At 38.0% G+C, this 16,618-nt stretch overlaps 1 protein-coding gene across 1 annotated transcript in view; it reads right to left on the bottom strand.

Annotated features, from left to right (window-relative positions):
* Positions 1-9,378: 9,378 nt before the first annotated feature.
* LOC107745964 (natterin-like protein) overlaps positions 9,379-16,618 on the bottom strand; it is an 8,909-nt gene continuing 1,669 nt past the window's right edge. The window contains exons 2-3 of the mRNA XM_016559995.1: positions 10,800-10,911; positions 9,379-10,556 (exon numbers count right to left, since the gene is read on the bottom strand). Of these exons, the coding sequence (XP_016415481.1) occupies positions 9,597-10,544 (948 nt within the window). The 5' untranslated portion in view covers positions 10,545-10,556; positions 10,800-10,911 and the 3' untranslated portion in view covers positions 9,379-9,596. The remainder of the gene's footprint in view (positions 10,557-10,799; positions 10,912-16,618) is intronic.

The raw sequence follows: 16,618 nt of genomic DNA on the forward strand, positions 1-16,618 counted from the left end.
TCTTTACTTTCAGTTTTCATTCTTACATTCAGCATTAACAGCAAGCCAAAAGGGGTAAGCTTTCAACTGAACTGTATAGCCTACATGCATTTTAGACGCTGATATTATGCACTTGCCCCGTCCATGCAATGAATGCAAGTTATAGAATGAGCGGGTTTTTTAGAACATTAAAATTGCTCAGGTAATTTCAGTGGTAGGCTATGATACATATTCATGTAGCCTATTAAACCCCCCGTAACTCGCAAACTGCCCGTGATAGCGCGCAAATATTCATGCCCGTTTTTGCTCGTTGTCATGCCTCTGATTTTCTACAACAGACTGAAGCCGCGTGAATTCAGCGCGCCTTGCATTCAGCAAATAAAAGAAAAATGCTGCAATTTTCTGGTGTTATTTTATTATTGCTGGGGCAGTCTCCAGCTATAGCTTAAATTTCTCAAAATACAGTCCGCTTCAGATTGGTTTTAATCACTGCATAAAAAAAGAATGCAATCTTTATCTAAATCTGATTGGGTGGGCAAGATAGTCGTTTGGGTGGGCTCAGCCCACCCCTGCCCATGCCTGGAGCCGGCCCTGTATTCATGTGCTGTTATAGTGGACGACATCCTCGTGGGAGGAAAGGATGTGAAGGAACACTATGAAAATCACAAGAAAGTGCTGGATCGTGCACAAAAGATCAACCTCAGACTTAACCCTCTCAATTATAAGTTTTGGCTGTCAGAGGTATGCTATGTGGGACATGTGTTCACGAGTGAAGGACTAAAACCAGACCTTTCAAAGATTAGGGCACTCACAGAGATGGAAGTCTCAGAAAACGTAACAGCCCTACAACGCTTTCTAGGGATGCTTAACTATCTTGAAAGATTCATTCCAAGTTTCAGCGACCTAGCACCCTTACGAGAGTTTACTCGCAAAGATGTCGAATGGTGCTGGCTTAAACATAATCAAGACGCATTCAACAAGCTGAAAGAGTGCATCACAAGCCTGCCAACGCTGTGATATTATGATGTCCAAAAGCCTGTCACGCTGACATGTGACGCTTCACAGTTTGGACTTGGTGCGGCATGCCTACTACAACAGAATGCTACTATAATGTGTTGGTTTTGGTCGAGTTCATGTCTACTGGTGTGCTTACTGGCTTTGAATTTTCCATTCCGAATTTCTCCAACACATTTTTGGCACATGTTGTCTGACCCATCCAGATTTCTCCAGTTTCTGACTTTTGGACAATTTTCACTCCAAGAAAATGAGTTCGCTCACCCACGTCTTTTATCTCAAAGTGTTTTGCAAGCATTTTCTTCACCTCCATCATCTGTTTATTATTGCGTCCAGCCAGGAGAATGTCTTCAACATATACAGCAATAATGAACATCTCACCTGTCGCTGCAGTGTAAATGCAGGGATCAGCTGTTGTATGAACAAACCCCATCTTCTTCAGCTGTTCATCTAGGACGATGTTCCAACATCTTGGTGATTGCTTCAGTCCATAGATGCTGCGATTTAGTTTGCACACTAGATGTTCCTTTCCTTTGACAACAAAACCTTCAGGTTGTTGCATGTACACTTCCTCCTTTAGTTCTCCATTCAGGAAAGCTGTCTTCTTGACATCCATTTGATGAAGCTTTAGTCCATGCTGTACAGCCAGAGCAATTATTGTCCTGATAGATTCAAATCTGACTACTGGACTGAATGTTTCGTCATAGTCTGATCCAAACTTTTGTGAAAAACCTTGTGCAACCAGACGTGCTTTGTGTCTCTCAAATGTTCCATCAGCATCAACTTTGACTTTGAACACCCATTTACTGCCCACTGCTTTTCGATCTTTTGGTAGTTCTACCAGATTCCACACATTGTTTGAATACAGCGATTCCATCTCTTTCTTCATAGCTTCTTTCCATTTCGCCTTGTCTGGACTGCTGAAAACATCTTTTACAGTTTTGGGTTCAGTTGTCTGGTTATTAGTAATTCACTGTCGCTCAATACCTTCAATAAGCCGTTCAGCAGCTTCACTGTAGCGTTTTGCATCTGGGCCCATAACCTGTTGGTTTTAATAAAGACTCGGAGCAGTGATTTCCTTGTTAAATGCACAGACCAAAAAAGTGCGTCATACTTTACTGCTTCCTCAACAAAACAAAAACACAAAACCAACAGGTCAAACCACATGTACAAGTCTTCTTCAGTCAAAGAACCAGAATACAAAACATATGCTTAGTGCTCCACCTAGTGGTAGTCTTAAAGAACTTAAAGGAAGAATTTACATGAGACAGCTTCAACTAAATTTACACTATCTAAAAACATAATTATTCTGGTAAGAGTGTATTTTTTTATTTTCCCCAACACTCCTTCTCACTCGCACACAAAATAATTAATTAACTGGTTTCACTCCAGCCAACTGTCTCAGCTTCGTGAACTTTTCTTCACTCAGTCCTTTGGTGAATATGTCAGCAACCATGTCTTCAGTCTTGCAGTATTTCAAGTCCATGACTCCACTTGCAATTTTCTCTCGAATGAAGTGGTACTTGATGTCAATGTGTTTGGCACGTCCATGAAATTGTGGGTTCTTTGCCATACAGATAGCAGACTGATTATCCTCAAACATCAACGTCGGTCCTGGTTGGTTGACCTTTAATTCTGTTAACAGTTGTCGCATCCAAACTGCTTCTTGAGCTGCACTTGCCAATGCCATGTACTCAGCTTCAGCAGTAGAGAGAGCTACACATGTCTGTTTCTTGCTTCTCCAACTCACCGCTGCTCCACTGATTTGAAACATGTATCCTGATACAGATTTGCGATCATCTTGGTCTCCAGCCCAATCTGCATCAGAAAATCCAATGCATTCATTTGGCTTTTCTTTGCTATACAGCAGACCTAGATTCAGAGTGCAATTCAGGTATCTCATGACGCTTTGTGGGTTTAGCACAGAATCTCGCAACATTGTTCACAGCATAAGCAATGTCTGGTCTTGTTCTTGTCGACAAATAAAGCAGACTACCAACAGCAGACTGAAATTGTGTCGAATCCACTCCTTCTTTGTCATCAGAGTGTTTGACGAGCTTCGAGTTCATGTCTACTGGTGTGCTTACTGGTTTTGAATTTTCCATTCCGAATTTCTCCAACACATTTTTGGCATATGTTGTCTGACCCATCCAGATTTCTCCAGTTTCTGACTTTTGGACAATCTTCACTCCAAGAAAATGAGTTAGCGCACCCATGTCTTTTATCTCAAAGTGTTTTGCAAGCATTTTCTTCACCTCCATCATTTGTTTATCATTGCGTCCAGCCAGGAGAATGTCATCAACATATACAGCAATAATGAACATCTCACCTGTCGCTGCAGTGTAAATGCAGGGATCAGCTGTTGTTTGAACAAACCCCATCTTTTTCAGCTGTTCATCTAGGACGATGTTCCAACATCTTGGTGATTGCTTCAGTCCATAGATGCTGCGATTTAGTTTGCACACTAGATGTTCCTTTCCTTTAACAACAAAACCTTCAGGTTGTTGCATGTACACTTCCTCCTTTAGTTCTCCATTCAGGAAAGCTGTCTTGACATCCATTTGATGAAGCTTTAGTCCATGCTGTACAGCCAGAGCAATTATTGTCCTGATAGATTCAAATCTGACTACTGGACTGAATGTTTCGTCATAGTCTGATCCAAACTTTTGTGAAAAACCTTGTGCAACCAGACGTGCTTTGTGTCTCTCAAATGTTCCATCAGCATCAACTTTGACTTTGAACACCCATTTACTGCCCACTGCTTTTCGATCTTTTGGTAGTTCTACCAGATTCCACACATTGTTTGAATACAGCGATTCCATCTCTTTCTTCATAGCTTCTTTCCATTTCGCCTTGTCTGGACTGCTGAAAACATCTTTTACAGTTTTGGGTTCAGTTGTCTGGTTATTAGTAAGTGTTACCCACTCTCCATAATAGTTAGGTGGTTTTCTCACTCTTGCTGATCTTTGGATATCTTGTTCAGCTGAGTCCTCACTGTAAGGATCTCGACAGTCAAATTCCACATACCGTTTCACAATGTTTTCTTCACTTGCATTAGGCTCCTTCTCAACTGCATGATCAGACTCATTGAATATAACATCTCGGCTGTAGAACACCTTTGCGAGTTGTGTATCATAGAGTCGATATCCTTTCGTGTCTGTTCCATAGCCCAGAAGGATACATTTCTTTGCTTTGGGATCAAGTTTCTTCCGTTCATCTTTGGGTACATGTGCATATACAGTACATCCAAATATACGTAGATGATCAACATTTGGTTTCTCACCTCTTCAGGCTTCAAAAGTAGTCATTCCTTTCACTGCTTTCGTTGGGCTTCTGTTTCTCAGATACACAGCTGTTGATAGTGTTTCAGCCCAGAACTTCTGAGGTAGCTTTGCATCAGCTAACATTGATCTCACTGTCTCCATCAGTGTTTTATTCGTTCGTTCAGCTACTCCATTTTGCTCAGGAGTCTTTGGTACTGTGAGTTCATGCCGAACTCCTCCTTTCTTCAGGAAATCTTGAAATTCAGATGAAGTATATTCTCCTCCATTATCTGCGCGTAAGACTTTCAGTTGTCTTCCAGTAGATTTTTCTGTCATGGCTTTCCATTCCAGGAACTTCTGAAAAACTTCATCTTTCCGCTTCAGAACATAAACCCTTACATAGTGAGTATTTTTATCAATGAATGTCAGGAAGTATTCAGCTCCACTCAACGATTTTGCATTCAAATTCCCGCATACATCACTGTGTACTAAGCCAAGTGGTTCAACAGCTCTTTAGCGATCACTAGTTGTGAACTTACTACGATGATGCTTTCCTTCAGCATACGAGTTACAGAAGTCTATGTCTTTTGACACATCAAAGTCAAAGCCATTAACTAAACACTCATTATGCAGCTTCTTCAGATTTTGTACACCTAGATGACCATAACGTCGGTGCCAGGTTTGTTCCTTCGTCTCTTTATGTACATTCACATTTTCTGTTACACGCACTTTTTCACTTTCTCTACAGTTCACATAGTAGAGACTGCCTTTTTTGTTGCAGTAGCAATCAGCTTTTGATTAACATCCGTGATGCAGCATCTGTTCTCTGTGAACTTTACTTTTTTCCACACTGAGTTACCTTGGACACACTCGGTAAGTTGTATGACAATTGTGGTACATACAAAACATCATTCAACTTGCATTCTTTTGTCTTACCATCAGTCAATGTCATCTTCAGCTGCACAACTCCATGTCCTGTTGCTTCAACAGAGTAACCATCTCCCAGTGTTACTTCTTGTGAGGATTCCAGGCTTTTCAATTCAACAAACTGTTTCTTTTCATTACACGTGACATGTTGCTCCTGAATCTACAATCCAGCAATCCATTCCTTCATCAGAACTTGTTGATAGTGCATGACTCACAGTGTTGGGAGTAATGCGTTACAAAAGTAATAATATTACAGTAGTATATTACGTTTTGCTGTAACGCAGTAATATAAGGCATTACTAATACAATTTGGGTAATATTATTACTCGTTACAATCTCAGTAACGCAAGTTACAACAACATATTTTAACTCAAAATTAAGTGGTGAATTTACCAACACCGCAAAACAGCACCAGAGAAAAAATTCCGCGGGTAAAATAGTTTGTCTATCTTCTGTTGCTGGAATTAGATGGTTGAGATGACTGCAGAGACGGATTCTACATTTGTATTTGTGAGCTTAGCAATGTGTGCGACACCAAACTCTCAACATGGAGAAATAGCACAAGTAAAACCTGGAAACACTGGACTGGTGCCACTAACACTGAGCTATCGGAGAGAGCTGCGTGGTCGGAGAAGAGGAAAAAGGCGGCGGACGAGCGCAGACAAGCAAAACAAATTAAGTTTCACTAAAAATAACTACATCTGTTTTTGTTAAATCATAGTCTATATGTAAAATGAATGAATATGCGAAATATTTGACTTAAATAGCCTAATTAACAGATTAACAAAACGAAAGGAAAAGACAGATAGATGCTGCTGAGTTTGGTTCATAGGCTATTTGTGTGGCGCGGCGCTCTACGAAAGTCCAGGGAAAGGAAACCGAGATGACAGAAATTAACACATTGCGGTTTCGAATGATCTGTATGACCAAAAATGACGGATTTTTTGTTGTTGTTTGTTTCCGCTGTTCGATCGCGCCGGCGCCTCACGCACACACATACAGCATTGCAAACGTTGCAGCCTGTTCATTATCAGAATAAAATACAGTCAACCAAACATAGATACACTGGTTAATTTAAATAGTGCGTACTGCGTATAAAGGCTCGCAAAAATAAGAACAGATTGCCACAATAACAAGTATTGGAAGAATATTGAAATCTAACAGGAAAAAGAATAATTGTTGCTTTTGTAAGAAATAAAGATGACCAAATAAATGTAACAGCTGTGGGGGTGGTTACGGACTGTCATATATCTCGAACTACCCTACCCTTCCATTCCATACAGCAGTGGTTCTCAACCTTTTTTTCCACTGGGCCGCACTATGGTCCAAGTGCAAGTCTCACGGGCCGCACGCATATCATTTACATATTACATCACCAATACAAACCAACCAGAATTATAATAGCCTATTATAGCCTAAATATTATTTTATCTAATCGATTACATTCATTGAAATAAATAAATAATTCTACTCTATTGTCCCGCAGCAGCAGCAGCAGCAGCATGCGTGCAGTCAGCTCAGCTGAACAGTTCTGTGTTCAAATGCACGCAATAGGCTAAAGCTTGCCGCAAAAATAAATCAATCAATAATTATACTCACCATTAATACAACACCTGATGCTGTCGGGAGCTGACCAATTTTGTGAAATTCGGCTCGAAAGGAGTAACAGCACAATGAAGTTGCAATTGTAAGTTGCAGTCTGTAAGACGCGCACGGAAGCGTGACTTGACGCGCGACATTGCAGAACATGTGCGTTCACAAATGTAGCCTATATTGATCCAAATATGGAAAGCACTTTCGAATGTAATAATCTGAGGTTCTCGCCAGAGATGTTTTGCCACATTTCTGCAATTAAGGATGATTGCTGCATAGTATGGGTGTTTCCTTTTGCCTGAACTAGAGCCCTGCATTTCAGCACGGGCCCACCGGGCCCCGACTTTACTACGCCTATAGGGCCGGGCTTCGGGACAATTTTCACGTCATAGTTAAGACACGGAGCGGGCCTCGGGCCTGTTTTAGGCTTCTCCTTATTTTTATATTTTAGACATCCATCAATTAGTGATGAAAAAAAAATGTGTTCAAATGCACGCAATAGGCTAAAGCTTGCCGCAAAGCGCCGGCAAAAGTAATTACCATGAATGTGTCAGGGGGAAAGGGTAAGGAGATATTTGAATTATTTACTAATAAACTAGTGTTTTTTTGAATCCGTGTCGCAAGGATGAAGTTGTCGATCCTGACTCGCCGTCTCCTCAGACGCGCCTTTAGAGAGAAGTGCATCTTTACGGATTATGACTATGATGAAAGAGTTTTTGTTTTTGATTTGTTTTATTTCGTTAAGTAGTAATTTAAAGCTTTCTATAGGTATATTTATCATGTCTGTGAGGCATGTATTCGCTGAGTTTCAAACGTTATACAAAACGTTGTGATAACCTTTAAATAACGTTATCACAACAAGAAAACTGGACATTTTAACGTTTCAGAAACATTCCACAACAATGTTCCCACAACCAAAATGAAATGTTTTGAAAATGTTCTTAGAACCTAAAATTGTTAGCTGGGATGTCCTGCAAAGCGCTTTAGCTTCCACTCTCAGCACAAACTATTGGATATAGCACACATTTATCTAGGTTTAACGTTTAAACATTGTAATATGCTTGAACTGTTTTATATCTAGATTTTATTTTAGGCAAGTCGTGATGATTTGAGAAGGCTAAATTGATAGGCTCACTGTCTGCCGCTGGCCGCTTAGTCATTACTTTAAAAAACAAAAACTTTTAACGACCAAAAAAAAATGCTCCAAACGTTTTTCTAAATTATATCAGCTTATAATTCTGATAAGCTGTCGGACAAGGGCCGGGCTAGGGCCTATATTTGAGGCCCGTGCAGGGCTCTAGCCTGAACATCTTCAAGTGAGTGGCGGGGCAAACCGAAAGTTGATGCCGAAAGTCCAGCACTCTCCTCCCTTCACTGCTGCGACTCTTGTTTGTATGCGTTCCTTCGCTGGCACTTTCCACATTTAGTTTTTCTCCCTTAATGTCCATTCTGATGCTCAATTTTACCGAACTGACGGCTGCTGATGACTATTTGAATTGAATTCTGCCAAAGTGCGCGCTTGTAAGTGTTCGTTAAATGCGTAACATTAATTACGTAAGTACAGGTCTGCTCATGTCTGAAAATAATATATGAAAAACAAAATTGTTACATAAAAAACATTATAGTTTTAGTACATTTTTAAATTAATGTAAAAACTACAATGAATTGTAAAACTGAAAGTTATTTTTGAAATAGTGTTCAACATAGTGGGCCGCATGTTGAGAACCACTGCCATACAGTAATCAGCTTTATTTTCGATGGGTTTGTGCCAAAGAAACTACACCCAAAAAAAAATAAAAATAAAAAAAACCCTCCCGATGTAAATGGCTCTCCTTACGAATTATATGAAGCATCATCTACAGGATTCTGTATAAAACGACCTGCTGTTTGTCAATTTCACAGTGTCTGCATGATGAAAATATGCAATGGATGAATGTACCATCACCGCAATTTAAAAAAAAAAAAAATTTGTTATGTTTCCCCATCAAAATATCTAAAGATAAAAGTAAAGATGCATTTTCTACATAAATGATATAAGGTAGGCTATTTAGTCTTAAGAAAAATAATTTTTTGGGGTAAGAAATAATCTTGTTGCCATTTGCATTAATATAATTTCTTAAGTCAAATGCACTTAATTTAGATTTAATAAAAAAAAAAAAATAAAATAAAAAAAAAAAAAAAACACACTAAAGAAATGCATTTTTTTTGCAGCGGGAATGAATGAGGCATTTAAACGTCACTTACGCTTTAAAAATGGGGAGGAGACCGAAAGAAACTGGGTTTAATGAAGAAAACCTGCTCCCGACCAGGTTAGGTTCACAGTGCAAGTTCCCATGGTAACTGACTCCTAGTACAAGATACCCCTTTCAGAAACTGGCTTGACTTACCCGGCTTTGACAAAACCCACATTCCGAAATGAAAAACCCAGAGTTTCCCTCATTTCAGGGTTAACATACTCCGTTTTCACATAACCTCCTTTCTGAAATGGGCCTCTTAGTTAAGATTCTCAGACCTTAAATGAAACAATTTGTCAATAAAGCAACAACATTAAACAAACAGTCTATACACAAGGCTCATGAAATACTTTTATTAAGTGTTCTTATATGAAGTACATCAAATTATCTGGTACTACAGATTGACTTTTTATAAAGTGATTAACATTTTGTAATAGAATTAGAAAAGATTTGAAAAAGACAGTGCCGAGTATATTATATATATATATATTTCACCGGAGCAAACAGAGCTCAAAGCTCAAACAAATCAGTGATACATTGCTGGTAAAACCAGATAAAGCCCAGCCAAGAACAATCGGTCTTAACATTACAGATCAGATTCTTTAGCATTCACTTTGAGATCAGTGTAAGTGACACCTTTGTATATGCCCTTGGTTTCATACTGTAACACACTGCCGTTCTTGCAAGTGATGATCACTGTGCCAGTGTAAGGCAGGTCAAACGCGGCTCGGCCGATGGTGATTTCAACATCCACCTTCTTTCTTGGTGGGATTTCTAAAACGGTATTCAGAGTTTCAGTTTTCTCTTCACTGTACTCATGGCTGTAAGTGCTTTCTGATCCAACACTGAAACTGTATCCTGTAGAAACTTCTATAACCTCTGGAATCCCTGCCTTCACTTCCACACTAAATGTTGCTGTAAAGCTGTTACTCATCGACCACGAAGATGTTTTAGTCACTTTCTTTGAGGTTTCGACCGTTTGCTGTTGATTAGCAGAGGTGTCGTTTGTGTAAGTGACAGATTTGATATCTTCCATGGTCACCTTTGGTATCAGTTGGTTTATTGTGGGATAGTTGACATTGGTGAGAACGGTTGATTGAACTTCATTGATAAACATGAATCCCATGCAGTCAATATCTGCACCAGCTCTTCCTACAACTCCCAAACAATAACCAGAGCCGACATCCATGGGATATTCTTGTTTTAAATCCCAGCTAGTCATCTTTGCAAAAAATTCTCCACCCTCACTGGTCTTGAATTTGATGGCTCCAAGACGTGTTCCTGCTCCGTTCCCCCAGAGGGACAGTGAGGTGAAACACTCACCAGGCCTGAACGTGTACTCTTGATACGGTCCGGCTGGACTGCCAAAGGTATCACTTCTGCCATCTGAAAGCCAAACCTTGACAGCCTTCACCTGAGATCCTCCCACCCAGACCCCGATCTTCTCTAAACTGGCACCATTGTTCTCACCCGTAAGTGAAAATGGCGAACCTCCTCCACCACCAATTTCAAACAGAGTTGTTGGGTAGGACATTTTTAAAGAAATCTGAAAATTATATCACAGATTTAAAATCAGAATTATCAGAGATCTAAAATCAAATACATTAATGAATGTCTCGTGTTTATTCTAAAATGGTTAATAAATAATTCATTCATATTCAATGTAAAGAATCTGGGCTTCCTTTTTCATTTGTGTACAAAAGTTTCACCATTTATACTTGTCCCATTAACCTGCAAAGTTTCAAGCGGTTTATTACATCTTAAGTGCTTGTCACTGAAATATACTTACACGGATGACAGTCTGATGAACACCTTCTTAAGATCAGCTCATCTGGTAAAAGCCAGAAAAGTGAAGAATATTTGACTGGGCTGCTGCTTAGCTCGAAGTGGGTAGCGGAGACCTGATGTGCATAAAAAACAAAAAAACAAAAAAACAAAACAAAAAAACAGAATTAATGTCATACAACACCCATTTCATTTGCATCTTTCTTTTCATAACAGGCAACCATGTGGTTTCCATCACTAAAAAGACGGTGAAGGATTTTTTTAAATTGACCATTACACAACTAACATTTAATTAAAAAAAAAAAAATAAATAAAAATTGCTCAAAATAGTTAAATATAAACTCTAATCCAGGTTGATGATCTATCCTGCCTTTACCCAAACAGTGCAAGTAAAAATCACAGAAGTTACATTGCATAGTGTTAATCTTTACATTTAGGAGAGTTGTGGCTTCCCCAAAAAAACAAAAAAAAAACAAAAAAAAACCCCACTTCAGATTCTTTCCTGCTGGGTAGAGGGAGACAGAATGGTTGTAACATTTTATGCCTATATCATGAAGTTCTTTCAAGCCAGTGCCATATCAGTGACATGATGTCGCGGCCACGAGTTTAATGCGTAAACAAACCTGCGTGATCATGGCAACCTGCGATTATCAGAAATGGATAAAACATTGTAAATGAGTTTACTGATCGTGTCTGTTAATTATTATTATTATTATTCTAACTGGTTTAAGGCTATATTTATTGATTTCTCCTTTCAATTTGTGCATCACTTTACCCAATTAACATTTTGTATAATTATTAATATGCTACCATATATTTTGCAAATACTGTAAAAACCTGACAATTTTGCCAATAAAGTTTTAACTTTGTATTTACGCCCGTGTGTGACGATAAATGAGCGTGATGCATTTTCAAAGAAAACACAAATTAATTCCTGAACGAAACAGTAATTATAGTCTATTAATTAGCCGAAATAAAATGAAATGTTAAATTCAACCTTTAAACTGCAATTCCAGTAAAAATTCCAGTCATTCACAAAGCTGTTTTGGCACGTCGAGCATTTGCAGTAGGCTATTATTTACAAAAGTATTCAGAACGTCAAGTAAAGAGATCGAAGTGAAGAGAATAAATCAAATACATAACTAAAATAAAAGTATAACCAATAATAATAATAATAATAATAATAATGCAAATACTACGGAAAAAGACGATCAGTTAATGGACTTACAAGACTGAGGTACGGATAAAAGTGTTTTCTTTTGGCCCATTTTATCTAATGTACTTCATGTAACATTTATTCATGATAAACGTCATTTGAATGCAGTCTACGTCACACACACGTAGCCTAGGCCTATGATTAATATAATAATTTAATGTAAGCTACCCCCTGTGAACAAACTAAACTACACAGATGCGGAGGTAATGAGGGATGTCAGAAAATACAGGGAGGTACACTCTTAAAAATAAAGGTGCTTCAAATGGTTCTTCAAGCGATGCCATAGAAGAACCATTTTTGGTTCCGCAAAGAACCATTTAGTCAAAGGTTCTTTAAAGAACCATCTCTTTCTTACCTTTTTATAATCTGAAGAACCTTCTTTCGCCACAAAGAACCTTTTGTGAAACAGAAAGGTTCTTCAGATGTTAAAGGTTCTTTAAGGAACCATTTAGACAAAAAGGTTCTTCTATGGCATCGTGAAGCACCTTTAATTTTAAGAGTGTAATAGGTATCTTAACCTACCTGGCAACATGTACAAGGCCAGACCCAAGTTTTTAAACGGTCACAATATTTTACTAGGCCAACTACAGAACAATGGCATACCGTCAAGTAGGGATGGAACGATTACCGGTTTCACGATAAAATGCCCTGACGGTTAGTATTATCGTTTAAAATTTTCTTTTTGAACATTTTAATCTAATTTGAACAAAACCGTGATAATATTGATAATCGTGATATGAAATTTTCATACCGTTACATCCCTACCGTCAAGCATGTTTTACGATATTTGAAAGGCACCCAGAACAAAGAACTGTGCTACAGATGAGAACTTGATACATACAGCGACGCAAATTGGGCAGCAAATGTAACTGATAGACGCAGTACTACAGGTTACTGCATTAGCCTGAACAAAAATGGTCCATTGGTCTCTTGGAAGACCAAGAGCCAGCCTACTGTTGCACTGTCCACCTGTGAGGCTGAGTATATGACATTGGCCGCGACTGTACAGGAGTGTTCATACCTACAGCAATTGCTACAAAACAGGTCTGAAGCAGGAGTCGGTAATAAATGAAGGCTGGATTAGTCTGGAGTACTGTCCAACTGACAATATGGTTGCAGATGTAGGAACAAAACCAGCAGTTAATGAATTTAACGTGTTTGTTTGGCGTATGTATACTTGTTGAAAGGATAGAACAACGTGAAAGCAAGTGGGGGTGTTAATATGTATAATGCTCTCATTTGTATTCCCACAATTTTTTTTATTTATTTATTTATTATTATTACTCTGTGGGACAGGCAATCACAACGCAAGGTGTAGGTTATGTGACCTAATCCATAGACTAGAATACCCAAGACATGTCAGTCGTATGGTTATAAATGCATATAGCTGCTAATTGTATTTGTGGTTGATTTTCAAATATAAAACGTATTGAAATGTTTTCAGTGTGTGTATCAGTTCTTTTTGAACATTTTCATCTAAATTTAACAAAACCGTGATAATAGATAATCGTGATATGAAATTTTCATACCGTTACATCCCTACCGTCAAGCATGTTTTACGATATTTGAAAGGCACCCAGAACAAAGAACTGTGCTACAGATGAGAACTTGATACATACAGCGACGCAAATTGGGCAGCAAATGTAACTGATAGACGCAGTACTACAGGTTACTGCATTAGCCTGAACAAAAATGGTCCATTGGTCTCTTGGAAGACCAAGAGCCAGCCTACTGTTGCACTGTCCACCTGTGAGGCTGAGTATATGACATTGGCCGCGACTGTACAGGAGTGTTCATACCTCAATATGGCCGCTCTATAGAACAAAGCCCCACCTTCTGAGTAAAAAAAGCCAATTGCTAATCGGTAAAGTCAACATCTCACTGCAGCTGCCGCTAGAAATCCCGGTTGCTATAGAAACAGTCAGGTTTCTGAGACGTGCGCTCAGGACTGCACATGCACACTGGCTGGTCAAGCCTGAAAAATAGTTTATAATATTTGATCAAAAGAAACATTTGAGACAGTGGTCTTATTTCATTAGTGATTTCAAATATGAATTTTAATCTTAAGCTTGGCGATCAGCTTTGGAGAAATTGAGGTTTCCCCCATTCAAAGTGATAGGAGCTGCACTTGCATGCCCGCGGGTTGTGGCTAGAAGGGATACAGCAAAAACCTGACGCTAACAATAAGTCATTTTTCTACCTATTAGATTGTGTTTTATTAACGTCTACACCTACCAAAACCCTAAACCTACCCCCTACAATAATGCCAAAACCGTAACTGTTGTACAGTGTAAGAAAAATGACACTATTGATGTGCGCATGCCCAGTAGTTTTTGCTGCATCCCTTCTAGTCTTAACCATGCCTGAGAGGCGTTTCAAAGATGGCCACCAAGTGACATGACTTGTCTTAAAGGGACTTTGCCTAATCAGTGACTGAATGAATGCACGTACCTGTTTTAGTTTAAAAAGTTGCCAGTCAGAGCGACTGGATGATGGGGAAAGAGTACAATGTATTTAGTGTTATTTGAGCACTAACAATCCATTTAAAAAAATTATAATAATTTAACTCAATAAAACAATAAATCCATATCTGATAACCCCAGGTTGCTATGATCACTCAGGTTTGTTTACACATTGAGGTGAAAAAGGGGACTTAAATTGACTTGACATTGAACTCGTGGCCACGAGAAAAATGTCGTTCCCTCACTATGAGAAGTTGTGGCCACAAGAAATGGATGTTGTTCCCTCAAAACCGGATGTCGAGGCTAAAACTAAGTGAACCGAACACGTCCCCTCCCCGCAGAGCTGGACTGGGGTTAAAATTCAGCCCTGGACAAATCCATCCAATCCGGCCTACGAGTTCCCCTGTGAAAGTTTTCTGGGTTATAAAGCCTTAAATTGGATAAAATAAATGAATAAAGCAGAACAGAAACAAATATATATTACTGAATTCACTGCAAAAGCAACAAATTTAATAATGCATTGTGTAACATACACTGAAAAAAAAGATTGTGGTGTTGTAAAATATATTAAATTAATCAAATTCTACTTGTAATATTAAAAATCAAGAACAACAACAATTTTCTAAGTAAAATGTACACATTTAATTCATGTAATTAATGAACTGCGTGAGAAGAGTAACTCTTAAATTCTACTTGTAATATTAAAAATCAACAACAACAACAATTTTCTAAGTAAAATGTACACATTTAATTCATGTAATTAATGAACTGCGTGAGAAGAGTAACTCTTATTAATATTTACCTGTTTTATAGTCATTGCACAAATCTAGAAATATTAAGTAAATTTTAATCTAAAAGTTCATCGCGCTTGAATCCGCGCATGCGTGTTTGGACCCACGCTTTGAATCAGAGGGACGGTTGGGCTTGTCACGGAGGAGATGCATGGCTGGATTTTCTCGTGTTTAAGGTAAGTTTGCCTTTCTGTTTTAGATTTCTGATTTGTAATACTTTGGTCCGTGTGCATTTCGATAGTTTGATTCTTGTTTGCTTGACTCATTATACTGTACACTAACGTTCATATTAATCACATAACCTCATTAAAGTTAACTTGCGTGCGTTCACAGTGAGTGATATTTCAGCGAAAATGTTTTCAATAGTTCAGAGATTCACAAAGCTGTTTTTCACGTAAAAACTTGAGCACAATTGTTAATAGTGAGTAAGTTGTACTTGATATTAGAGCAGTAAAATTTACAAAGTGTTCGTGCAATTTGTTACCAAAATTTTTTTAAGTAAATCTTAAGTTATTTTTTTCAGTGTAGAAATGCACTCGGCAAGCATTGATTGAGCTAGAACGCAGAAAGTTCTGCCATTAAATTGCCATTTCCTCACCATGTCCTTCCAAACCTGTATGACTTTCTGCTGTGAAACAAAGATATTTTGTAGAACGTTACCAAACCATTTTGTTACCCAGTCATTACCCTTGATTTCTACTGAATGGACGAATTATGGAATTTCTCAAATTATATTTTATGTTCCACAGATAAAGAAATTCAGACAGGCTTGGAATGGCATGATAGTTAGTAAATGACGATTTTCTTTTTTGGTTGAACTATCCCTTTAAGAACAAACAAAATGTAAATAGTTAACTACTTTAAAACACTGATATTTATCTTTAATCGGGTTCTTATTGAACAACATTTTACTTAAATTAAAATTGAACTAAACATTTAGAGAAAGCTATTAAAGCTATTCTGGTAAATTATCCTTTGCCCCAATTAAATTTACTATAGCTCTTGCATATAATCCAGAGTTTAACTGACTAATTTAATAAGGTGGTGTCACAAATAAAACCATGGTCCTCATTACCATATGGGTTTTAAAATAAATAATTTAATAGCCAAATAAACAATGGAAAATGTACAATAAAAAAAAAAAAAAAAAAAAAAAAAACTTTGAAAAAAACAATAGTATCTCAATGATACTAAAATAAAATAAAATGCTACACACTTGGCTTTTAACATCTGGTGCACAAATAAAATTATATTCAATGGATTTGGTTGAATGTCTTTCAGGGTTTTTTCCCATTGTTTATAATTTTTTATAAAACGGTTAGTTCCATTCCTCGATTCTGATTGGTCAGCAGCC

Source organism: Sinocyclocheilus rhinocerous, unplaced genomic scaffold (genome assembly GCF_001515625.1).
Source record: "Sinocyclocheilus rhinocerous isolate Xijiao unplaced genomic scaffold, SAMN03320098_v1.1 scaffold4514, whole genome shotgun sequence".
NCBI lineage: Eukaryota > Metazoa > Chordata > Actinopteri > Cypriniformes > Cyprinidae > Sinocyclocheilus > Sinocyclocheilus rhinocerous.